At 39.7% G+C, this 19,602-nt stretch overlaps 1 protein-coding gene across 6 annotated transcripts in view; it reads right to left on the bottom strand.

The window, feature by feature from the left end:
• PHACTR2 (phosphatase and actin regulator 2) overlaps positions 1-19,602 on the bottom strand; it is a 144,672-nt gene that overhangs the window by 41,380 nt on the left and 83,690 nt on the right. For 5 of the 6 annotated variants that reach the window (XM_083828763.1, XM_083828766.1, XM_083828765.1 and 2 more), the window contains exons 2-3: positions 11,901-12,068; positions 805-885 (exon numbers count right to left, since the gene is read on the bottom strand). In XM_083828763.1, the coding sequence (XP_083684889.1) occupies positions 805-885; positions 11,901-12,068 (249 nt within the window). Of the gene's footprint in view, positions 1-804; positions 886-11,900; positions 12,069-12,223; positions 12,367-19,602 lie in introns of those variants that run through there. The other variant, XM_083828768.1, reaches the window with a different exon arrangement.

The following is a 19,602-nucleotide window of genomic DNA, read 5'->3' as shown; positions in this document are numbered from 1 at the left end:
TTGAGTCAAAGACAGTGGCAGAGACAAGTTAAGAAGCCAGCTATGCTGGTTGTCGTAGTCTAGTAATTAGACAAACACTGTAAATACAAGTGATGTCACATGTCAACAAACAAATCCTTTACTTCCAAATATCAATGTGCACAATTCTTCAGCTGAGACAGTAATACAATTTCTAGGTGAAATCTGGTTTTGGAAAACATGGAGTTCACAGAATTCTTGGTAAAATGATGAATGCTTCAATTTTAAGCTACTGATAATTATTTCAATCATTTGTATTTTAATTACATTTAGATTTATAGAAGCTCAAGAATATTAGAAAGAATACCACTAGGAGCATTTCAGAAACATAATCAGACCTAGTGCATCAGTATTGACCATAGTTTACTCATGCTTTTCCAAGCACAAACCCTGGTTACCCGTTATTAACCTCAAATTGTTTTGAAACAAGTGGTGTCTTCCTCACAATCTCTTGTTTGTGCCATTTGTGAATACGGTTTGTGTGACAGTGGTGGGATCTGCATGATCCCAGCACTAGTACTTTTTGATATGTGAAATATCTCTGTTTACAGGGAGCATCAAAATTCTTGAGGATGTGACCAGAACTCAGATGGTGCATCCTGGCAGGAGCAGTTATGGAACATATATGTCTTGACTCCAACTTTAATTATTCAGCTGGCTCAAATTACCTTTCACACTTTCCAGCTTCTACTTACACCTATTTATACTACATGGAAACAATGCAATAGGGGTTTTACCATCCATTTTTAGCACTTAGGAGCTAATTTCTAGGTAATGTGTTATCACCTTGCTCGGGCATTTCCTTCAGCACTCCCCTTCTTATCAGCTCCTCTCTGCTTTGTCTTGTCGAAATCTTCCTTTCCAACACTAAAGAAAAAGCACAGTTAAGAATAGATTTATTCTCATACTTGTTGATGCTTGTGAAAAACGTAGAAAGACTTTTAAGAAACCCTGAGAAATATTGTTTCCTCTGACTCTGCAGGAGAAGTGGCCTGGGTTTTCATGGACGCCCTCTGAAAACATTCTCGCTGAACTTCAGCCACAGAAGGTGGGAATCACCTGATCCAATGTCTTCAGCTGAGCTAGACTCCATGAAGCTTCCTTTACAGTTAATAGGAAAATGTACTTCCAGAGTGAAACTCAACTCATCCTAGCACAGACATTTAATATTTAAAAGCACCTCTTTCTCACTAACTGGGGTGATTAGGTCAGCCAAAGATACCTTCATCTGTTTTTGTAGACGCTTTTTGTTGGGAGAGACTGCTCAGAACAAGCAGTATCCTCAGCCAAGTCACAAAGCTGCTCACAGAGTAGCCTTTGTGACACACAAGCTGTTTTAAATGAAAAAAAAAAATCTTAAACAGAAGTTAGAAAGTTCTGTTCTAAAATGGAATAACATTTTCATCCAGGCTGGTTGCCTGTCATGGAAAAAAATGCAGCATCCTGTTTTTAGGTTTAAAAAAAAATGCATACAACACACAAAAAAAAGACTGTGACATCAAACATTTTAATTATTATGTTTATTTCCCATGAGAAAATGTTAAATAGTTTTATAGGGAAAAGCATTTACAGATGGCAAAATAGAGTAATTCCCCACTCCATCCCATCCCCAAACCAGTACGATTTTGGTCAGTGATCTGGGAAGCCACTGCAATGATTTATAGAACCGTGGTGCGTGGTCCAGAAAATGTGAACATCACTGTTGTAAAATCTCCTTTGTTAGTAAAAGTTAATCACCCATCCTGATCCTGTTTACATATAGGCATCGAAACCCAAGTAATGTTTGGAGCAGAAGCTGAGATCACGCGGCAAAACTTCAGCAGTGCTGGACTTCATCCTATTAATGCTGTGGGATAGGGTAATTTATCTCATCAACTAATTCAAACACTCTGGTAATCCAATTACTCTCTAGTGCATATTTAACTGCTGTATGTAGATTAAATGCTGCAAGAGGTATTGTCCATCTCACTTGAGCTGGCCTAGTTCAAGTGAGCAGTCATATGGCAAAGTGAGTGCTACTGTGAGGCACACAAGAGTCCTCACCCACGTTTCGGCACTTCTGAGAAATTTACCCCCTGTGCACAGCAGTTGACAAACACCTCTCCCAGCAGCAGGTAGCTGTGGTTGCTGGCTCGCAAGCAAGCTGGCTGAGCTCAGACACCTAAAGGAATCGCAGCTCCCAGCTCTCCACTCCCCTTCTCTGCCAGGGGAGGGGATGGTCGAGCAGAACACGATGCAGATTCTTCACTTCTCAAATTTACAGCACTGGTTTTATTTCTCACACTGCAAAATGTGGGGATGCAGCAACTGCTCCACGTGGGATGCGTGTGCCTGCCAAAAAAACACCAGCTTCTGGAAGAACTGGTGGTAGTAACCATTGTGACCATCCTGGTTTAAGCTACGCACTCCTGTAAGATCAAGAGCTCATGAACGAGAGCAATATTGGCTCAAGAACGTATAAGCCGGTTTTAGAGCTGTACTTATATATACTTTGCGAAGTCTGTCTCTTAAAGGTCTAACTTTTGCTGTGTTCAAATAAAACGGAGCCCACGAGCATCACTGCACAGCTGCACAAGCCAACCTACCTACGCCAGTGTTGTTCCAGCTCTCCCGCTCAGCTGCCCACTCCCCTGTCCTCCCCAGTGCTATCAGTGGGACCTGGCCCCGTAGTTAGCCACCACGACAAGCTGTCCCTTAAACCAACACACCAGGAGTGCTCTTCTGCCAGTCTAACTCCCTCAACTGGCTCCTGGCACAATTGGTTGAACAGGAGTGTGGGCATAAAGCAGGGCACTAGAGAGGTAGGAGCACAGTGCCGCCAACTTAATTTGGCTTCCTTTATGCCGGAAATTGATCCTAACCATGATAAGCACCTACTTGGACTGTACTGCTCACAAAAACTACTGTTGGTGCAAAAGTCAGGGCAGAAAAGCATAGCTGGGAATGGGGGAGAGTATGGCAGCCTGAATGCAGATCAGTTGAGACTGCCCTGGGTTCCGTTCCTAAATTAAACAGGAGTTCTTCCAGTTTTCCCCCATAACTTTTTAAGGTATATATCCTGCAACTGTGTGCCACACAAGTTATTGGCACAGCAAACAAAAGACAGGAAAGTGCCCTATTCTAGCAAGGAGCTTTTCATGTAGGTCAACTCCCAGAAAGACTTCTGGAAAAGAGAATGGGAACAACAAAGCCAGAAGACTGTGGGCAGGCACTGACTGAGGGCTGTAATCATTCCAGAAAGTATGTGTATTTATCAGCAGAGTGCAATTTCCTTTGATATAGGCCCCAAGGATGAACTCTTTGTGCACGTACTTTATACCTGTTTTGTCACTGGCAATATAAATACTCCCTTATTATTATTTAAACTTTGCAAGTATAATTTACTTCCTACTTTTTTTCATCTCTGCTTCCTTTTTGCATCTGTTTTATTGTGGACAATGAAATCAGATGCTCTCTCATGTATTTCTTTTTGTGAGATTTAATCCAATACCGGTTGAAAACAATTACGTCCTTTCCCTCAAATTCAATAACATTGGATCTGATCCCCTCATCAATGTCTCTCTCTAGTTTTCAGGGTGATGTTTTTTGTTTGTTTGTTTTTTCAGTTCTACAACACTGAATTAATAATTGTACCAAGCTAAACAGTGAAGAGTCATGGAAAATGTCACATGGAATTAAAAGATGTTAACTCCTTACACTTCCACTGGAAGATCTCAAAGCATTTTATTAACATTACGTAGGTCTTGTGACATCCCTTAAATATAACTATCTCCATTTTACAGATTAGAAAATTTATGAACAGATAAGAAGCTTAAGCCCCAATCCTTAATCATCTAAAATGCTAGCCACGAGTGTTGTTTTTATTTAAACTGATAAAGCTCAGTTAATTCAGCTTGAAAAGATAATTTATTTAAAATTCACTACCTTTTGCTATATCTTTTAATTCCTACAAACAGGCAGAATTTAAATTTAAATAAAAGTGATCAAAAATATGTACCCTTGTGTAAGAGGAATGAGTAGACTGTCTACTTATGAACCTGTACTGGTTGCTGTTTAGACAGGTGGACTCATTATTTATTGCTTATTACAGTCTTTGGACTATATAATGCATTTCACATTTGCACAACCAACTATTTTGATTATCTAGCCCAACTGCACTGAGCTTTAAGGGTCTCAAACTATTTAGTTGTGCAAATCACATTAGACTACTGTTATGTTTCAGTAAACTCTCCTAAAATTATGTTATTTTTTACAAAGTCAAGCATTCAGAAGTTAAAAAAAGTTTTAATGAGGGCTGACAAGTGTGCAGATGGTACAGCTCTTATTTGCTTGTTATGTTTTACCTTTGCCACCCCTGCCTCATTTAGGATACAGACTGCACTGTGTTCAGTGAATGGTTTCTTTGACTAAATTTTTAACTTTACCTTACCTTTTAACTGTGGCTCTGACCTCATTTAAGAGGCAACCTAAACATTAATTTGAACAGAAAACTATTAGTTTTACCAAACTGAATCAAAGAGAGCACATTCTTCTCCTTGATGCCCATGTGAGATGCAAGTTGGGCAACTTTTGGCCATAGCATAATTTAGTCATAATAAATGTCAGCATGTTTGATAATAAGTGTATAATTCAAGGTAAATTTTCAGATATAATTTCCCACCTTAAAATTGTGATAATTCAAACAACAACAACAAAACACAACAAAAAAACAACAACAACAAACCAACAACCCAAGCCATAGGAATTCTGGTTGAATTGACTGTTTATAAAATCAACAGAAAGAAAGACATGACCACAGGTGATCTCCTGCTGAGCTAATGCCATAGACAACTGTAGAAACAGTTATCATCTATCTGAACCACCCGGGATGGGTATCACTATTTGTCACCTTTGAAACAGTTCAGTCTCCTGAACTCAGTACAGGAAGAGCACTGTACTTTGGTGCTTACACCACTGTCCCTCTTGGCATGCTCCTTCCTCTCATCACCTCTGTAACAACTTCATCATGGTCTTTCTCCTTCGCTTGAAAGAGCTTAATCTTCTTTAGTTTCCAGACCTAACTCTCTTCTCTTCCTTCTTCTATCAGAACTTGCCATACACTTTTCATGTGCTTCTCCCATAATCACACCTTTGTGTCTTTCTTCCTGATCTTCATTCCTGCAATGTCTGATCTTGCAGGTTATTACTATTCCTCACTTAGGAGCAGAAGGCTAGTACTATCCTTGAAGAAATATATGACAAATACTGTTATCTGTACCACCATCAGGTGGAAATCCTTAAGCTGAGTGACCAACGGATCTCATTAAAACAAATCTTTTCTGTCATATATGTATAAGCTCTCGTGAGGCCCCACTGAAGATACTGTGTTCAGCTCTGGGGCCCCCAGCACAAGGAGGAGATAGATGTACTAGAACAAGTCTAGAGGAGGTCCACAAAGACGACCAGAAGGCTGGAGCACCTCTCCTATGAAGAGAGGCTGAGGAAGGTGGGGACGTTTAGCCTGGAGAAAAAAAGGCTCCAGGGAAACCTCATTGCGGCCTTCCAGTACCCAAAAGGGGCCTACAAGAAACCTTGGGAGGGACTCTTTGTCAGGGAGTATAGTGGTAGGACAAAGAGTAATGGTTTTATACTAAAAAAGTGTAAGTTTAGATTAGATATTCAGAATAAATTCTTTACTCAGGGGGTGGTGAGGCACTGGAACAGGTTGCCCAGAGAAGCTGTGGATGCCCCATCCCTGGAGGTGCTGAAGGCCAGGCTGGATGGGGTTTTGGGCAACCTGGTCTGGTGGGAGGCGTCCCTACACATAGCAGGGGGTTGGAACTGGGTTTAAGGTCCCTTCCAACCCAAACCGTTCTGTGATTCTATAATAATGTGTGTGTGTGTGTGTATAAATTTATATAAATCTTATAGGCATCTGTGATATCTGTAAGTATATAAATATGTGTATATAGAAATATTACATATATGCACACTTCCCAACATTAACAGTAACATATTGTCTATAACAGTAAGCAATAATGAAATGGAAATAACAATTTCTCCACCTGTGTACATGTGCATATTGAGATCAATTGTACAAACGAGTCAGTCCTGCCTGTAAGTGTAATTGGTTACCAACCCTTGCCTGCTGAGGATTTTGGAGGTGAGGCAGGCTTACCTCTCAGACATCATGCTCCAGTAGATTTAAAAAATCTCGAGTCAAAATCTTTCTCCTACTGCAATCAAGAGTGAAGTTTCCACTGACTTCAGGTGTAACTAACAGAAAGCATGTCAATTTATCACGCTCTATGTTGCCTTGAACTGCAGCCCTCATTTACTTGAGTAAATTTTACTCATCCAAGGGATCCCACAAACGTGTATTTTTAGCCCAATATAAATAACAGTAAACCCAATCAAAATAACAGTCTACCTCAAAAGGCAGTTTCCATCACTTCCTAACTGCCTCCTCAAAAGAGAAGTCTTAGCGACATTCAGCAGCTACAAACCTCAAGCAGTTTAAAAAACCATCCTCTTATTTAAAGAGTAATGTGAGATTCTGGATATTCTCCAGTCATTAGTTTTGCCCGTCCAAGAGAAGCAAGAGAGAATTCCGATTTTTAATTTTTCTCTGACCCAGTAAGAGCTAAAATTGCCTCCTGCTCCCTGTCTGCACATACCGCCACACTGGGGCTTTGAAGTGGCATCTATTTCATGCCAAGACAAACTGCTGCCTTGCTTGCCTTCATATAAAAACACTGAGGCAGGGAACGGGGAGAAGCCCTTGAGATAATGCCATCTCCTGTTTGATTTTACTTAATTTTGAAAGCCCTATGGGCAGAAAGTATACAACCAGTGCCCTGAGAACAGATTTTCTGAGATGCAGCATGGAAAATATGTCGCTGAAGGAAAAAATTCCAACCATCATTCCTACATTGGCCCAAATACTTCCACATCACATCTAGTTCTCCATGTTTTTTGTTGTTTGTGGTATTTGCTGTTTATGAATATCTTTCAGCTGCTAGCATAATACAGGCACATGAGATTTTGTCAACACACTGCATTGTACAGCCCTGTCAAATCTGTAACAAGAACCTTTCCAAAAGCTGACTGAAAACCCAGTTACAGCAATAGAAATTCTTATCCCTGTTAAGAGAATAAGCAATACATGCAACGATCATCATACTGCCTCCCATGGTCTCAGAACAAGAGATTAGCCTCCTGCATATGAGATACACGTACACACACACACCATTCTGCAATGTAAATATATCTCTGTCTGAGTTATCTGAGGAAGAGGATTTCCTGTAGGAATTTTATTTTGTACGGATGTTTTCCCCATTCTCATATTAGATAAGCAAGTTTCTTCTGCTGTGTCAATTAACCAGCAACAAGGGGCGACTTGCCAACTAAATGCATCTTTTTAATCTCTGCTGGCCCTGGGTCTGTTTCCTCAAGAAATACAAGGATAACTTTTTTTTTTTTTCTGAAACAACCATCTGAAGCAGGATGAACACAATCCAAATTGGTTTTAATTTCAAATTCCAGCCTCACAGGAAAGACGTATACAAACGTAAGTGGTTCCATACCTTCCTTACATAGAGCTTAAAAACAAATGAGTTATCTCCCTACAGCTCTGGGGTTTCCTGACAGCAAAATAGCCCCCAGGCACGTCAAGATATGCTTACAGCGCAAGCTAACCCGATTTACACTGAATAGCTATAGCTCATTCGTGATGCAGCTGGGGCTGGCACCCTGTCTTGTTTCTGGGATTTCTGAGGACACAGTCCCTTAGTGCTGCAGAAACAGCATGATTTATCCCTATCATTTCTCTGTATGGAATTATGTGAGGAGGTCATCTGTGTTTCTGGCCAAGACAGAGGAGGAACTGCAGGAGGACACTGGAAGTCAACACAAACGACTTATGTGTACTCCTGCCAGCACTACCAGTATTACTAGTAGGCAATCAGTACAAATGAAAGATATATCTAGCTCAGAACAGGCTACTAGCATAAGACCAGTACAGCAAGACTTGGAAGAAAAAGTTCTGATGGTATACAAGACAGTAAATGACAATAACATCTAAACAAGGCTATGAACTAAATTTGCCTTGAAGATGTACTCAAAATCTTCACTCCGTAGAGATTAGTCAGTATGGTCAATTAGGTGCCACTTTCACCTAGCCAAAGGTTACATCTTAGAGAGCCACAAGGGGTAAAACTCCAATATAACAAGTAGATGGAAATTAATTTGGGAACCTTTCATTTACTTTTAAAACTTACAATTCATGTCATCCAGATTTACTTTCTTTTCATCTCCCCAGCTTATTTCTTAGGTGAAAGTTGAGACATTCAGATATTACATAACTCCCAGAATTTCACTTTTACAGAAAAAAAAAAGGCAGTAAATACTGTGATGGTTGGCAAAATGCATGTAACCTTACAAATGCAAGCTGGTGATACACTGAATGTACAAAAGAATACGAAAGCTTCCAAAACCTGAAATTAATACCCCATATCACTATATTTGCACAATCCCACTCAAATGAGTGAAATTTTACAGCATGGTGGGATAGCTCATTAAATCCTTATTAAAAATAGAGCATATGGACTCTTTAGAGAAAATAAAAACAGTCTACTGAATAATGAAAAAATATAAGAAGTTCCTAAACCTGTGTATAAAATCATGTTCTATTCACCAAGACATGCACTGAATTTGCGGTTTGTATAATTTAGATGATTAGAATGGTTTTGTGTTTTACTAGCTGAGTTTTACATTACTTTATGTTATTAAACATAAGAACAGCTTTTACAGTATAAAGCTTGGGTACACACTACATGGTTATCTAGCAGGATGTTATCTAAACAATGAAATAAAAAAAATGATTTTTTTGTAAGGATAATTTAAAAGTCTAGATAGAAGATATTCAACACAAGATACATTAGGCACTCTAGCAAATCAATTGCGCTAGTAGATTTCTTTTTTCAAAAAGAACTATTAAATATAAAGTTCAGTGACTGAACTTAAGAGTGGGGACTTTAATTATTTAACTGTTACCTCCTCCTGCATTGAACTTTTCCCATGCCCTACAACATTTATAGAGATACTTCATTTGTGCCGACAATTAACTTCCACTTTTCAATACATAATTATATACAGTCATGTATTCAATTGACCAAAAGAGCTCCCGGTTACATGATCTATGGACTACATTGATCTTTCACCACTGACTCTATTACTCTTCTGACGATTCGTAGTGCAAATTCTCCTAACATTCATGGATTTCTCCTTGCACGCTGGTGCTCCTCATTTTGAAGAAAAGATTTATCACAAAATAAAACTCTAACCTTGGAAAAATAGACAAGGAAATCTACATTATTTTTTTAGCTTCCAGATCTGAAAGGCAGTGATGCATAACTGCAGTTGAAATAAAAAAAAAAAAAATCAGTTGTCTAAATTTTAAGTCTTCCAAAAGAGTGGGTCTGTGTTGCTCTCTACTTCAGTATCCTCTATTGACAGTAATCACAATGCAAGACCACAAGTCCAAGTGGTAACTTTTGCAGAAAATTAAAAACTACTACTTCTTGTTATGGTTCACTGTATTAGCTTTCTGCTGGATCAGGTTGGTGATCTACTCATCACAGAACGGGTGCCGTTATGCAGGAGGCAGTGGAAAACAGAAATGCCTGAGATAACTGAGAAGACAAAGTATCACTTGAAAATTAGCTATAAGGTAGTTGAGATAGACTCTGCTTCCCAGTAATTACCTCCTTCTTAAGAGTAATAAACACAGCTATGCATTGAGAGCACACAGGGGCAAAATCAGAGACTCACTGTAAAGTGCTCAACATATTCTGCTGTAACGCGAACAATACTGTAGCTCTCATGCATATAAATGCAGCAAACTTCAGGGAAAGAGGTAACATCCCTTATTACCAACTGGTGTTGCTGTACCGCACCTGAAAAAGGCATTTTGTGACTCAGAGTTTGTTTATTTAAACCTATAGCATAATTTTAAAGCCAGATTTTTATTACAGTTCTGAAATTATTTAATGTTTTCTGTCCATTACATCGACTGTTAGGCATCTCCAGTGTTCAGGTCCTCAATCTAAGATGCCTTCATCCTGAATAACTTTATCTGAAGTCAGTGCCAGTGGTACCTGTGGATTCCTCACACCTGTGGAAGGACCTGAGGGACTAAGCTATCATAAACAACACAAGCAAATTCAGTATATGCAAGTAACAAAGCAGGTACTTTTGGAAACGCTGAGCTCAATTTCTTTGTGCCTCATTTCCTCCTTTTGTAAAAGAAATATGAACGTGTGTTTTGCCTTGGTATTATATGAATTGACGTCATGCTTGTACGATTGTATTGAGGCTGCTAAAGATATCATAATGTAAGAAATACTGTATTTAACGTGAATATATCAGATATAAATTGGTAAAAAATGACTGCAAAATGATACATGCATTGTTATTTAATGGCTTAACAATTTAACATAAGGTAATGTGTGGTGACAGTTTGGGGAATGTCTGTATACAGTAATAAAAATACTGATTATTCTGAAGAATTCAGTGCATATCTCACCATGTACCTCCCTAAAGGTAGAACATTCAGGAGTCATTAACTAGGAAGAACTTTGCCCTAGAAATATGATAAAAGTACTAGGAAAGCTGAAGGAAACTGGAAGCAAGGCAAGAGTTATCAGGCTTAGGAGAACTTTTTGATTGCAGTTGTAGAAGAAATTGTGTTGGGGGTGTCACAGGGTACCCAGAGGAAAAGGATGGTTTCCTTTTGCCTTCTGAGTAAATATAGCATGTTTTAGAAGTTACACTGAAAAACAACAGAGTTCCATTCTGTAATTGTTATCAGTTGCTGGGTTTAAAATATAAAACAGTGTACTCCTGAGAGTTCAGAAGAGACTATTAGGGACATTTTGGGAGGTTAATATTGGTTTTCTAACCCAAAGGCATGGAAGACAGTGGACAGAGAACTTGTACTGTGGAAATGAATCTGAAAAGCCCATAGATGCTCCATGGACTCTGATAAAGCTCAAGTTGAGAAAAGCATAGCATCAAATATCTGACTCCCAAAATAGAAGTTGGGGATTTTTCTGGAGAAACCTTGGACAGAGCTCTGACACACAGAGACATACATGCATGATTGGGTTCAGTTTCCTAAGCATGACTTTCTACAGCCACTTGAGATGTCCCAAGATTTTGGGGATATCTGCAAAGCGATGGCAAACATGATGCAAAACCTTTAGGGAGAGCAGCCAGGATGTCCAGAGCACCTCAGGTGGCACCAAGCACCTGTGTTTAGGTGACTGAATCCCAGCCCTCCATCTTGCTCATTTTCAGAAGGAACATAATTCAGTCACAGCATTTTATTTCAGACTGTTCTTCAAGCCTATCCAATAGGGGAGTGAAGGGGCTGAGCAGACAGTATGAAGGCAGTGGTAGCAAATCTGATCCTCGTTCTCCTGCTGGGCATGACCACATATGCTTCTCACCTCTGAACAGACCAAACTTCCGTCCCCACGAAGGCAGGGTTTGTTTCATAACCCAAGCCATTGGCTATTAGGAGAAGACAGAGACACTTCCAACATTCCTGAGAACATGTAGCATACAGTCCAGTGTTTCTTAGTTAAAAAATAACACTTTCAACATCAAAAGAATATCATATATAATGAATATTAAATGAACAAATTGCACATTTTTGGTGACAGGCTCAGGACAGAAGCTGAGTAAGGTGTTTCCTTGCCAAGAATCAAACAGTTTTTGCGTATGTCAAATACCGTGCCTAAATTATTTCTGCCATCTAACATCTAAGACCTTTTCAAGTATTATCCTCAAAGCTATTACTGCATTTCTTACTATTTGTCACCAAAGGACCACGTGCATACCTGCCGATGTTTCTCTGAATTTGTCACTGGTCTTCTTCTTCCTCCATTTCCAAGGTTTAAAGATTTTGCCGATGGTAGAGAGTTTGCCCTTTCTCTTGAAGGGGGGAGTTTGGGATCCTGGGGCTGGTCCATCAGAGTTAGCGATTGAAGCCTTATCCAAGCCATCAACTGCATAAACAAAAAAAGCAAAGGTAACTGAAGGATGGAAAATAAAATGGTAGCTAACAGATAAAGCGCTCCATTATCAGACTGCAAAAGGCTGTGTGGCAGTCCCCATTTTTCTCTTCCAGAAGGCACACCTGTAGTCAGAAGCCAGTCCTCACCTTAGCTAGCCCCATGCTTCACTTCTGCTCAGCATCCCCACTAGAGCCAGCCAGAGCGGGCTGCTCACAATGTGCCTCTGGCATGTGTGCGTTTCTCTGGTTCTTCTTCTCTGTTGAAGTACTCCTTTCAACACATGTTTATGTGACATTTTCTCTGTCTTTGGTAAAGCTGAATAACTAGCTATCATGATACAGAAAACAAAATCCGCACAATGTAAAAACATAAACCGTTTCTTTGGAGTAAAGCAAATCCCCTTTTAAAAGAGCTCTAATGATAACTGTGCTGGCAGCAGAATGGAAATAGTTCAGTTTGATATCCCTGGTAATCAGTCACGCACAGTGGAGCATGCCATGAGTCAGGCTTTATACTAAGAAAATGTATTTAACAATAAGCTTTTGCGCTGTAGCCAAAATATAAGGAAGGATCACTTTTCTGCAAAAACATATTGAGTGATATCAAAGCCAGTATTTATAATCAATGGCTGTAACATTGAGTTTTGTGAACCAAATCAGTGCTCGTTGAACAACACGCAGCAGCATAGAGTTAAAAAAAATTTCCCAGAAATTTCCCTGAGAAGTCTACTATTATCTATTTCTATATAAGAACTACGGTTTCTTAGAGCATTCCACTCCTGATCCTGCAAACACTTCAAATGAGCTTAATTTTATTCACGTGAGTAGCTTCACTGAAGTAACCGCGATCACTTACGTACATAAAATTAATCACAGGCTTAAATGTTTGCAGCATAATGGCTCTGTAATTGCTGTCATTCATCTAAACATTCCAATTATAACCAGTTTGGAACAGAGCTGATGCCACTGTCAACAGTAATAATGATAATCATAGACCATTAAATCAGAAAGTGCTATTCAAAGAACAAAATATCGCTGCTCCCATTTTACAGATGGAAAATATGAGGCACGGAACAGTTAAGTTTTTAATTTCATGTCTGTCAAAATGGCTTCCTAAATCCTGGTACTGTATCTTAGCTGCTAAGATATGTATTCAGACACATAACATCATGGTGAAATCTTATTACTCTGTTTCTCAGACAAATGGCATTTAATGAGACCTATATTTGTCCTAGACTTTAGATTGATATAGGATGCTAAAAAAAAATCTTTTCTGTGAGAAAGCTGATGTCATGCAATCAGAGTCCAAAAAACTTCATTCCCAATGTCTTGAAATGAAGTACTTGGAAAAAAAGATCCATTGTATAACTTAATTGAAATCTATGAAGTTAAAACCAGAGATGAATTTGTATGAAAATGATAGCATTCAAATCAATAAATCTGAGTTATGCCATAAAATGCAACAAATTCTGTACTGTCAGAGGGACAGAGCAAACAGCTTAAGAAAATTTCCAGCAGAAATTACTGTTATTCAGATACATCAACATTTAAAGTTATTTTTCAAGTGTTTTCCCTGGGTACTTTCTGGCCTATAACACAGAGATAAGATGGAAGAAAGGTGCTGAAACGGGCTTTAAATGTAAAAAGCCAAGATTTTCATACGGGCCAGGCTAGGTCTATCCATCACTTGCGTACAAAACCCCCATCTTCCTTGCTTGCACATCCTGGAAAACGTTATCAGGGTGATCCTTCGGGAGGTTTAAGACGACACTCCTGTGCAATGGATGAGCCCCTAAGAGGTGGGTCAGAGAGTCTGAGCAAGAGGTGGGGATCAGAAGACCATCAACGCAAGCCAGCAAGCAGCTTGGCAGGCAGAGAGAGACATGGGACAGCAGCAGGACCTCTGCAGGGGTGTCCTGTCTGGAATTAGGGATTGCATTTCTTTCTAGGTTTCCAGTCACTGCCTGTGGAGTTTATAATCCTGTATTGAATACTGAAGCCTCTGCTGCAAACTGTGGACCTAATGGAGAAGTACGTAAGATAACAAGATACAAGATACATAAGATAACATAAGATACAAGTACATAAGATAACAAGATACAAGATAAGAGAACTGAATTTTTCTTGGCAATTCCAGGTGATACAAGGAGGTGCAAGGGCCGCAGATGGTGGCTGGGGAGAGCCAGGTTGGACATGAAGAATGCACTTCCAGGAGGAGGGTGCAGGCTGGGGAATCCCTGCCTTCGGAGGTTTCCAGGGCTTAGTCAGGGCTGTCCTCATCTCCTGTCAGGAGTAATCCTGCTCAGAGAGGCTGGACTAAGTCACCTCCCAGTCAATGCTTCTGCAGTGCTGAGGGATGTGGAAAACCACAGTTGCTTGTGAAATCCGTGCTAGCAAACCCAAAGACTCAGGAGCGAGGTGCTGAAGGAAAGAGATGAGGATCTGGTGGCTGAAGAGCTTTGTCCCGGGACAGGAGCCAAGCATTATCTCATTTGCAGAGGCAGTCCATGAGTTCATTAGTGAAAGGCTACCCGCTCCTTGGCTGCAGCAGGACAAAACCCATGTTCTTGTCTTCACTGGCTTTGAAAGGCCGGGTTATTGATGTGAAGAGCCTGCGCCCTGGTGATAGACAGCACAGTCTTTATAAATACTAGAACATAGCTCTTTTCAACTCCTCCTGGGTCATGGAGTCCAGCCTGGTGCAGGCAACCACTTTCACAAAAGGCTCATCTGAATTTTTTCTCCTGTGCCTGCCAGAGGGAATGGAGGATTATGGCTCCAATAGTTCCCCACAGAGAAACATGGATTTGGATCACTCCTTCCCTCTGCCCTCTGCTGAAAACATTTAACTCTGAAATAATGATATTCATCCCAGCTAAAGAAATCTGTCTGCTTCAAATTAGCCAGCATACCAAAAAAAAAAAAAAAAAAAGGATCAATTCAATTCAGTGGTGAATAATTCTGTCTAGGAAGACTGCAACTCTTGAAAAGGGGATTCAACATTAACTCCTTCTGACCATAAAACACGAGGAGTTTATTTATCAAATGAGCTCCGTAAGTGCTCATAATTAGGAATTTACTCATCCATTGACCTTGTACCACTTCCTTCATTTGGAAAAAAAGGATCTAAATATGTATCTGAAATGAAAGAATAAGCATGGCCAAACATCATAGGTTGGTTTTAGAAATAATCTGAGATAAAGTAACACTTCTAGGAAAAAGGACGTATTTAAATTCAAAAGCAATAGTAAGGTAGCATATTTTAGCAATTAATAAGTTGCGTAGAGGGAAAAAAAAATTTCAGCAGTGACGTTCCACAGCATACATGGAAAGATCTTTTCAAAAGCTATTAGTTCTCATCTTCGAAACACTCAGCAGGAAATTGGTGTTTAAGATTTACACTGTTTGCTTTATAGGTCATGTATTATTTAGGAATAAAGGAGTGTATTTTTCACCTCAGAGAGCTTATGTACCTTCTATTAATCATTATAAGCACTATACGCTTTCACTCAGATGAAAGGAAACACCTTAGTTTTCCAAGATTAGAGGAATTCAGTCACTTGTGTTATTCTTTCTATTTGTACAGTGTCTTGAAGACCTCCCTTCTTCCCACCATCGTCAGAAAGCCAATGAGTCATTCCACTGCCCTCAACAAACATAATTTTTAAGTTTGACATTAGGACTTCTGACTATACTACCTGCATAGTCTATTTTGTTATATCGCTGTCCTTTATACTAGATGCAGATTTTAAATCTGAAGGATAAGTGTCTGATTATACCAAATGTTGGAGAAAATGTAAGAAGGTTCATTTAAATGAAGTTTGCTTTTAAAAAATAAATAGCTTTATTGTTGGCTAGCCAGACACATTTTGGAGGTTGCGTACTATTTCACTGGACTTCCTTTATGGAAACTCGTGACAGTGCTGCAGTGCCATTCGTGCTTTGATTCTGGGGGACAAAAAACAGTGGGCTGGAGAATTACACACACGTTCTTCTGAACTGAGAGTCCGAGAATAAGAATGTTACAAAATGGAGTTTGAAAAGCACAGTTTAAAACAGAAAACAAAAAAAAAGTAGGGAGGGTTATCACTGGAGCTTTACACATTGATATTCTAGCTCTAGGCTCCTGGATGAGTTCTGTGCTGATGCTCCCCAAACACTCACTGTAAGCAACAGCGTGCCTCTGTCAGTCTTTCTGTTTGCATCAGGACTTTGCTTCCGAAGGAAACCTCCAGACTGCTTCCACTTGCTAAGCTTTGGTTTGTATTTCACAGCAGCTATGAAGAGCATGAACAAGTTTTGTTAAGCATGCAACTGAACTGGAAGATGAACTCCAGGAGGGCATCTTGTGCTCCATGTGCTGAGGAGCAATCAGTCTGGGGTACCAGGCTACAGCCAGCTAAAACCAAAACAGCTGCAACTGTTTTACGTTACACACTCGTTCCCACCACACCGCAATGCCTGCCAACGTAGACATAGTCTGAATAAACTGAGACAATGCACTGGTACCAGCAGTGCTTCAGTCAAGTAATTTGAAAGGTTCAAGGCATTTGATTCTGCACTGCTTGACACAGCTATTTCTGACCTTTCTTGTAAGCTGGAGGGTGGCATTTAAATCAGTACCATCAGGGACCTCTCACTCTAGGTAGCAGAAGATGCAAGAGAAATAAATCAAAAATCATCATCCTGTAAGTCTATTAACCATTCCTGTTGATGTCATCCCAAGCATTCCTGTTGATGTCATCCCAAGCATTATATCATAATCTCCAAGAGGAAATTCTGTTGTAAAAGACCAACTACAACACTGAGACACTGCAAAGCCAAATCGCGCTGGCACAGGCTCGATGAAAGAAATAAAAAACCCTTCCCTGAGCTTGCAGGCAGCCAGCAAAGATTAGATTGGTTTAGGGATGACCTTAACTTTCCTATAAACAACCAAAGATGGAAATGCCCGAACACATCTGATCCTAGGAAGGCTACTTGGAAAAAACAACTTTGATCTCTGTAGCTGCCTGGGAGACACTTTTCTGCTCTGAATGATCTCCAGAGGTGTTGTGCAGCTGCAGCAGCTGCACGGATTATATGCAGTTTTTCCATAGCACAGTGCATTTCAGCACTGCAATGTTCACGTCAGCACTGAAACACGCAAATACCTTCTTCAGGTAAGAACTCAGAACTCACTTTACAAAATGCAACAAAAACTATCCATCAAATTGTTTCAAGCAAGTCTACTATAAATGCCTTTGAAATAAATAGCTGTGATTCTACTGGTTCCATGCCTTTTGGTCTAGAATGCATTTAGACCATTTCTTTTTAAAGATTTGCTTTAAAGATAATTCATGAACAGAAAAAGAGGGCTAACCTTATGCAATAGGTTGTGCTGTACTTTTTATTCTTGGCAGTGAAAGTGGAAAGCCAGTAGAAGAATCTAACCTCACTACTGGATAATCAGAGTCATGCAGATTATATATAAACATATATATGATGTTGTTATGGCATTCTTATTCTAGTAGAACCACATTTTAATAGGTAATGGATCATAATTTGTTGCTTGTAGTTTATTGCTAGTAACTTCTGTCAGTGATGATTTAACAAAGATAAAACCCAAGTAGCTTAAGTAGCTGGTAGATGTATACTCAGATTTTCTTTTAAAGAGTCCTTTACTGAATCTGAATAGCTTTAATTAGTCCATATTCACATTTAGTCCCAATGAGAAGTTTATTAGGTAGACTTTGCTGTGAGTATGAAATATCTTACAAAATTGCTGTTTAATAATTCTCATCTGAAATGTGGTTTAAATAACAAGTACACTGGAATCAATGCCTCCAAGCAAATTTTAATTAGTTTATTCTTGTCACAATGATACTTGTTATCCTGGAGTAAAAAAGCTCTTAGGGATATACCCAACAACAGAAATAAGGCAGAACTTAGGTCCCTATGCCAAGAGTTGTGCTATTGGGAACCTGAGGAACTCTGATCAGAAGTGCCCTGACTCTGAAAGTGCAGGTGCTGCAAGTCATGAGATTAAAATTATCTGAAAACTCTGCTTTACTGCACATAAAATATAAGCCCAAACCAGACTCTCACAGCAGACTGGCTTTGGCGATGAAGGAATTTTCTTCTCTACTCTTCCATCTGCTCACTCCTGACCCTAAAAAAATAATCCATCCTTTCAGTTGTAAAAAATGCAACTGTTCATTGGGCTTGATCTCAAGTAGATCTCAATGATCCAGACAAAAATCGTCTCCCCTTTCTACCCTCTTTCCTTTTTTAAAAGATTACTTTTAATCTGGGTCACTGTAGTGATGTAGTCTTCAGCACAATCCTACAAATGCTTGAAGTGTCAGGATCGGATAAGGAGAGAGCTGTGGCATGGGCCAGATTGGACTGGGCAGACAGCCTAAATCAGCTGCAGCCAGAATACCATGAAACTGTAGCCACGGACCTGACAGCACTAAACAGCCTAGCACATACCATGTGCCTGAGCCCAGATTAATCCACTAAATGAGCATGCATTTGCCTAGAGTATTTACAGGGCAGGCAGAAGACTTGGGTTCCTCCTCCTCCTTCCCAAATGAATAGCATTGCAACCTCCTGTCCTTTCCTTCTCAAAGAACACCCTACCTGGCAGTGTGAGTAATGGTCCTCTGCAAAAAGCATTTTGGAGGCCATTCAGCCAACAGCAAGAGCCGGAAGAAGGCGATGCTGTACTTGGGTAGCTACATTAATTAATTTATAGAGATATGGGAAATCACATGTACATCATTGATGCAATAAGTATGGGCCTTCTGCAAGAAAAATTGTTGCTCTGCTTAGATGAGAATATACAACACCACTTGAATCACCAAGCAGGAAAAGGCACAGAACCAAGTGCTCCACTGACACGCCGTGGTAGGACCGGTACCTATTACCTTCACTGGCACTGGGTATCTCACTTGCAATATTAATGTGGTATCACCCCGTCACCCTTAAATTGTGTCAATATAACCTTTGTTGCAATACTCAGGGGATTGCCATATCTAATCATGAATGAATTGAGAAATGCAACAGAAGATGCAATGGCTTCAGTTGAAGGTTACCTTATGTGTGGATTTAGGTCTGCAGGATTTCTATACTTCCTACCTACCAGTTAGCTGGTTCAGTTATTTTTCTCTTCCTCTCACTGCACCCAGCTGTCCTGCAGGGATGTGCTGCTAAAGTCATCTTGGTTTATTGAGACCTCAAAACCTCTTTCTGACAGTGTTATAATTTTCTATACAGTCTTGCCAAAGGGAACAGAGTTTGAAGTCACGGTTTTCATGCCAGCAAAATCAACATGTTTGTGCAGCTGTATATTATCCCAATTTAGTGACAAGAACAATAACTCATCAACTTGCTATAGAGTATGGTAAGCCACTTATTCCTGGAGCTTACTGGAAAAAAATCAAGACACTGCGTGGTAAAATGTTTGACGTGGTCATTAAAAACCAGAAGTCATTCTGACACTATCAATGTCATTTTCAATAAATCTCTCTAGTTCTGTAACG

This window comes from Anser anser (assembly GCF_964211835.1).
Source record: "Anser anser genome assembly, chromosome: 3".
Taxonomy (NCBI): domain Eukaryota; kingdom Metazoa; phylum Chordata; class Aves; order Anseriformes; family Anatidae; genus Anser; species Anser anser.
Note: the sequence above shows the minus strand (reverse complement) of the source record. Positions and strands in the feature narration are given on the sequence as shown.